General features: G+C 37.7%; 2 protein-coding genes across 2 annotated transcripts; both read right to left on the reverse strand.

The window, feature by feature from the left end:
• Positions 1-396: 396 nt before the first annotated feature.
• LOC134273759 (uncharacterized) lies at positions 397-1059 on the reverse strand. Its single transcript, XM_062755977.1, has one exon. The coding sequence runs from the start codon at positions 1057-1059 to the stop codon at positions 397-399; it is 663 nt and encodes a 220-aa protein (XP_062611961.1).
• Positions 1060-1672: 613 nt separating this feature from the next.
• Positions 1673-3439, reverse strand: LOC134273760 (uncharacterized). Its single transcript, XM_062755978.1, has one exon. It carries the CDS (start codon positions 3437-3439, stop codon positions 1673-1675), a length of 1767 nt encoding a protein of 588 aa, XP_062611962.1.
• Positions 3440-7051: the final 3612 nt, after the last annotated feature.

Here is a 7051-nt window from a genome sequence, read left to right on the forward strand (position 1 = left end):
CATTGCTGATTCGATAAAAAGTAGACCCGTCACTTCTTTCCCGTATTTTAGAATATAAAATTAAAACTCTTATTTGCTGTAATTTTTTTTAACAATTGGAACACCCCAAGGAAACACTAGATCCACCACTGAAGTTTCTAGTTTTGTCATACCTGAAGGTAATCTACACTCTTTCAATTGAACTTCCGTTTCCCATATTTGTTGGTGAAAATTAAAAAAAGATTTGCGAGAAATGAAACAAAAGTTAGGACAAAAACATTGATCAATCTTAAAAAATCTACAATCATTACAAATCTTTGAAGCTGTGAATTTAAGAAATTTCTAAACATTTGATATTAATTAAATGGCACATTACTACTTCGAGGATTGTTAAAAATTCCAAATGTTTTAACTTACTTAATCCTCTTCGTGCTGGATAGCACATAAGGCCGTCACCAGAGACTTCCATGCTGGCCTGTCCTGTGTCCATTTCTGTATCTGTCCCCATGTCCAGCGGTTCTTTCCCATCTCTTTCTCTACAGATCTTCTCCATGTTTCTTTTGGTCTTTCTCTCTTTCTCTTGCCAGGTGGTGTCCATTTCAAAGCAACCCTTGGGATGGAAGTTGGGTGCATTCTACGTACATGCCCTATCCACAGCCATTTTCTTCTCTTTATAACTTGAGATAGAGGGGTGGTGTTGGTCTTTTTGTATAGCTCCTCATTTGAGATGGTATTTGGCCAGAAGATGCGCAGTATTCTGCGAAGGCAGCGTGTCTGGAAGGTATCTAGCTTGTTTGAGATGGTTTTAGTAACTTTCCATGCTTCAGCACCATATAGGAGGACCCCAAGCACGTTGCTCTTGAAGATCCTTATTTTGGTGTTTGTGCTGATCTTTGCTGACCTCCAGATGTTTCTTAGTGCAACATACGCTCCTGTGGCTTTTGAAATTCGAGCTAGTACATCTACCTCTGAGTTCCCATCTGTGGTGATCTTGCTTCCTAGATAGACAAATTCTGAGACTTCTTCTATTTCTTCGTTATTTAAGGTGATGGGCTCCTCTGATTTAGTATTGACCTTCATGATCTTGGTCTTGGTGTTGTTGATATTAAGGCCAATCTTCCTTGCTGTTTCTGCTAGTTGTTTTGTTTTTCTTGCATGTCACGATGGCGGTGTGATAGCAGTGCTATGTCGTCTGCAAAATCCAGGTCTTCTAACATCTCTGTCATGGCCCAAGTAATTCCCGTCCGCTTATTCTTGATGGTTTCTCGCATAATCCAGTCAATGCAGAATGTAAAGAGAAGAGGGGAGAGCAGACATCCTTGTTTTACTCCAGTCTGTAATTCGAACTCCTCTGATAAGCTTGATCCACAGATAACTCTGGCATTTAGGTCTGTATACAACATCTTAATGATGGAGATAATTTTATCTGGCATCCCATAATGACTGAGAATTTTTTCTAAGGCTAGGCGATTAACACTGTCAAAAGCTTTTGTAAAGTCGATGAAGTTGATGTAAAGCGGAGAGTTCCATTCATTGCTCTGCTCTAGTATTTGTCTTAGAGTGAATATCTGGTCAGCACATGATCTCCCCTTTCTAAATCCTGCCTGTTCTTTCCGCAGTAGAGGATCTGCTATGTCTGTGATTCTGTTCAATATCACTCTGCTTAGCACTTTCATGGATACCGAGAGCAGCATTATCCCTCTATAGTTGTTGCAGTTGGAAAGGTCTCCTTTTTTGGAAGTTTTACTATAAGGCCTGTTCTCCAGAAAGTTGGTGTCTCTTCTGATTCCCATATGTTCTGTAGAATATTTGTCAAGATGGTAGGTGTCCAATATTCTTCGGCCTTGAGGAGCTCTGCATTTATCTGGTCAATGCCAGCAGCCTTTCCATTTTTTAATTTCCCTATTGCCTTTTTCACCTCTTCTATACTGGGTGGATCTGTATTAAAATCCAATGTGTTGATGGCTGATGTTATCAGGACCTCATTTCCTGTATCATTTATATTGAACACTTCCTCAAAATGTTCTTTCCATCCTTTCTGTATGTCTTCTTTTTTTGATAAGACATTCCCTCTTTTATCTTTTACTGGTAAATCTGCTGTCTGAAATTTACCTGCTAGTGCTTTGGTGATACGATAGAGGGTTTGCATATCTTGTTTCGAAGCTGCTTGTTCTGCTTCATTAGCTAGTTTTTCAGTGTATGCCTTTCTGTCTGCTCTTGCATTTTTCTTAACTTCTTTGTCTATAGTTCGATATTCTGCTTGGAGCTGGTCTTTTTGTCTCTTTGATTTAGTGGACAGGATTTTCTTTTTCTTTTCTTTTCGTTGTTCTACTATTTTCCATGTGTTCTCTGATATCCATCCCTCTTTTTTCCTCTTTCTTGGGCCAAGTATTTGTTGCGCATTTTCTAAGAGTATCTCATTAAATGTTTCTATATCAATTTCATCTGGGTGTTCCATAAGAGCCTCAAACTTGTTCTGCACTTTCAATTGAAAAGATTTCATAACTTTTGGATCTTTAAGCTTTTGGATGTTAATAGGAGGCGGTCTTTGATCTTTCTTCCTTGATTTCCTTAGCTTCAGCTTGACTTTAGCCAGTACTAATGAGTGGTCACTTCCCACGCCTGCTCCTTGCTTTGCAACCACATCCAGAAGGCTACTTCTCCATCTTTTGTTGATGATGACATGATCAATTTGGTTTTTCGTATGTCCATCTGGGGAGTTCCATGTTGTCTTATGGATATCTTTGTGCATAAATATAGTTCCACCAATTATCAAGTTGTTTTCTTGGCAGAAAGTGCACAGTCTCTCTCCACTGCTGTTACATTCTCCTAAGCCTTGCTTACCCATGATGCTTTCTCTTCCTTGATTGCTTTTCCCAACTTTTGCATTTAAGTCTCCCAAGATAAGTAGGACATCGTGAGATGGTGTATTGTCTACTATTTCTTGTAAGCTGTCGTAAAAGGAGACTTTTTCGTCGTCTTCTGCATCATCTGTTGGTGCATAGCATACCACTACTGTAAGTTTGGCAAAGGCTGAGTTGAATCTTGCTGTTATGATTCGTTCATTCACTGGCTTCCATTCTAACAGACTTCTATAAACTTCTTTTGTTGTGATTATAGCTACTCCTCTACTATGATGTTCGTCAGTTCTTCCAGAGTAGAGTATTTGATGTCCTGACACTAGTTGTTTTGATCCCTTGCCTGTCCATCTAGTTTCACTTACTCCAAGAAGCTCGATCTTGTAATGCTCCATTTCTCTCACCACTTGTGCTAGTTTTCCTGTTTGGTAGAGGGTCCGCACGTTCCAGCAGCCCACTCTACGTGTTATTTTTGGTCGAAGGACATCTCCTATCAGGGTGGGGGATTCACCCGTCATACTATCAGTATCCTGAGTGGTTTCAATCCTTCTTCCATCATTTTGTTCTCTGGTTAAGGTTTCTGTAGCTGCATTGTTTGACATGTTAGGGTTGCTGGCCCTAAGCATAACCCCCTGGACTCGGAGGGCCAGTGGTTTTTCTTTCAGGGTTGTCCTTCCCTTAGATGATTGCGTTCCCTTGCTTTCGTGCTCATCTACACGGATTTTCTGTCTGGATTATCTTCCATAGCCTTTGACTTTCCCAAGCCTTCTCACAAGGCAGTGATGTTATTTGACCCATAGCTGGGGACTAGGATTGCAGGCATCAGGGCATATCCACACGCCGGTGGGCCATGCATGCCGTGCATTTAGGGGCCTAGTCTCCTCCAAGACCCTGTGGTTCTGCTTGGGGCCGCAAGGTACCCAATTTCCATCTGCTACCTCGAGGAGGATCCCATATCTGGGCCACATAGGTCTAACTGCGGAGAGGCTATACCTGGCAGAGAAGACTTACATATTTTGCTAACTCTTTCGCAGCGAACTGCTAGCCAGGGGTGGAGCTGAAAGCGAGAGTGACAAGCACAGACACAGACAGACACACACACTGTACGCATCACACAGCCATTAAGCAGACAAATGTTTTAAACATTTCATAATAAACTATTGGACAAAAATTAATCCTCATAGACTTTTTTGCACAATGTTTGAAAATGACATAGGTAGTGAAAGAAATGTCTACTTTAATCATATAATGACATATGCCTATGACCCCCCCCCCTAAAAAAAAAAGCTGTATCTGTTCATTTGTTTGTATCTAAACTTGTTCAGTTGATAGCTTGTAGAGATACATTGAATTGTAAAGTGTTCAATTCGGAGAGGATATGCAACAAGACCGGAATATACTTTCCATGGGCAACAAAAAACTGTCCACTATACTGCGGATTCTGTCAAGGTACGTGTATTAAATAAGAAAAGCTTTATGGCATAGATTTAAACAGAAACAATATACTTATCATTGGAATGAGTTCTTTTTTTTTATTTTGGTTAAATGTCCCTTTTGAGAAATGTTCACTCATGTTAAGACACCAACACTTGTCTTTGGGGGCAGAAAGACCAGTTCTGGGTACTCAGGGCCAATAATACATAAATAATTATACAAGATAGGCTATGAGAAGAAACTACTGAAGGGAAAAAAAAATTAAAAATATGGCGTTATGGATAGAGCGTTTGCTCTAGAATCGCGAAATAAGGAATTGATCTTAAAACTTGCATGTCAGTAATTCACCTCATTTTAAAAATTGTACGTACACATGTACTATACGTAGAGCATGTTTTTGCGTATCGAATCAACTGAGAGATATAAATTGTGTATGCAGGTGATGAAGGTACAATGTATATTGCTGCTAAGTGAGGGAGGATGACGATTGAAAAGTTAAAATCATCACATTTGTCATAGAGCTTGGTTGTTAGATTATCATTAACAACTTTTTCAAGTAAAATATCTAAGTATGAAACAGATGAGTTACACTCTATGGTATCTTTTATCTCAAGCTCACCAGGATAAATCGTATCAGTATAAGTATGGAAATAACCATTGTTAATTGACATTACGTCGTCAAAATACTAGAATCTAAATGTCGAATTGAAGGCCACGGCGGTACGACTTTACTTTGCCGGTCCCCAGAAAAACGCGCTAAAATGTAGTGTCGCCGAAGGTGACTTCAGTATGTATGAGATCGAAAAAATTTTTAAATATGAAGTTTTTTGGCCTTTTGACCCCAAAATTGAATTCTACGGTTAAAAGTTTAGTTTAAAACTTTGTTTTTAAACAAAGTTTTTAACCTCGTTCTCTGAAAAAATTAATAAATAGTTGTTTATTCATGGAAAAAATCGACAAAGAATAATTCTGAACGTGCGGCGCATGCTTAGTGTCATTTCTTTCGGACTTAGCCAATCTTCCATGTAAACAAACGAAGGAAATGCCTATGAATCTGAATTATGATCTTGGAAAAATTACAGAAACAACTGAATTTCTTAACTTAACTAAAAGAACGATTCACTAACCCTAATCCATCGTATGGTATGCAAGGACTAAGACGTTCAGATGAAATCTCCAGGGCAGATGCTAAACTAACCCTAATCAGTCGAAAAATGTGCGAGGACTAACCCTAATTTCTCGGATGGACGCGAGACTAGCCCTAATCATTCGAATACTAGTGCAATGACTAACCCTAATCTCTCAGGTGGGTGCAAGACTAACCCTAATCAGTCGAATAGTGTGCAAATTTCAGTTGAGTGACGTAGTTGTTACGTCATAGTCCAATGAGCGCGAGGATCTTGCGGATCTGGGGACCGGTAGGTAAAGTCTACCCAAATATTCTTATACTAAACGTGTGCCGAGTAAAATGATAAATTTAAAACATTATTTTTTCCTTCTTAGCACCGACAGTAACAATAGCGTGCCAGGACAAACTTTCCAATTGTAACGAATATCAAAGTAATTTATGCATCGAGCCTCTTTATCGTTTATGGAGGGAAGAAAACTGTAGAAAGTTTTGTGGAATTTGCACAGGTAACTATCTTTGTAAAGGAATTGTATGAAGTTTCATATACTAGTGTTCTTATTTTTTCCTCTTTCTGTCTTGCACACTGACAAATATTTCACATAAAAGATAATTTGTACGTTCTACTAAGATCTTTAGGGTACAGTTCCACTACAGCTTATAATTTTCATTTTGCATACTTTATAGTATGTACTCACCATCTTAAAGTATACAATTACTTTAGAACTGGTAATTGAATTGCGTAGTTAAAGGCTCAATTACCGACTCATAAACTTATACTTTAATCACTTTTTTTCTTCTAATGAAATGACAGACCAAGCTACATGTATGATTACACTTCTGCATAAAAAGCTTAAATTTCAAGAGAGCTTTCATCTCTACATTGAAAGCAGTTTTACATTGAAAAATTTCAGTAACATTTTCTTGAATTATAGGATCTACCAGTGATAGACCCTTCTTCAGCGCTTGGATGATATCTTCGGAAAGAGTTTTATAAAAGAGCGTAATACTGTATTCAATTTTATCAACAAGTTTTTTTTCAAGAAAAATGACGAAATGCAAAAAATCCAATTATTATTGTTTGGAATGTGTTTGATCCTCGTGTGAATTTTTCATTGATACCCTACAGAAAGTTTACACAAAAGCCTTGAAATAACGAATTATTTTAAAGCAACGGGTAATTTGTAATACATATTTTTATTTAGTGAATATAAACAAGAAAATAATTTTAAGTTCTCAGAAAATCTTTTAAATCAAAGAATATTACTACTTTTATCTTACCATAACTCTAAATGAGTAATTACACTTCTATAAACATTCACTTTATATTAATATCATAAAACCTCAGTATCTCACAATATTAGGACATAAAAGTTAATCTTGCTGGACTGCCTATTTACTGTGCCATGTAGATGATTACTTTTTTTTTTTACCTGAAGATACAGCAGAGTAACTGTTAATGGCACTGTCCTGTTAATTATATATTGCTTTGGTTCCAAAGATTAGATTGATTGACCTAAAAGTAAACCCACAAAACTCATTAAAATTTTTAAAATCACAACTTGGGGGACTACCATTTCCCTTGTTTTGTTCTCAGGACATTGAGTCGAAAAACTTAATATGTATGTGCCCACAGAAAATCGTTACTGATTGA

The sequence above is a fragment of the Saccostrea cucullata genome, unplaced genomic scaffold (assembly GCF_032062105.1).
Source record: "Saccostrea cucullata isolate Sc308-1 unplaced genomic scaffold, CSIRO_AGI_Scuc_v1 ctg8284, whole genome shotgun sequence".
Taxonomy (NCBI): domain Eukaryota; kingdom Metazoa; phylum Mollusca; class Bivalvia; order Ostreida; family Ostreidae; genus Saccostrea; species Saccostrea cuccullata.

What these genes read in the sequence shown, in the direction of transcription:
- LOC134273759 (XM_062755977.1), bottom strand. Translation starts at nt 1,059, where the DNA reads ATGAAGGTCAATACTAAATCAGAGGAGCCCATCACCTTAAATAACGAA.
- LOC134273760 (XM_062755978.1), bottom strand. Translation starts at nt 3,439, where the DNA reads ATGTCAAACAATGCAGCTACAGAAACCTTAACCAGAGAACAAAATGAT.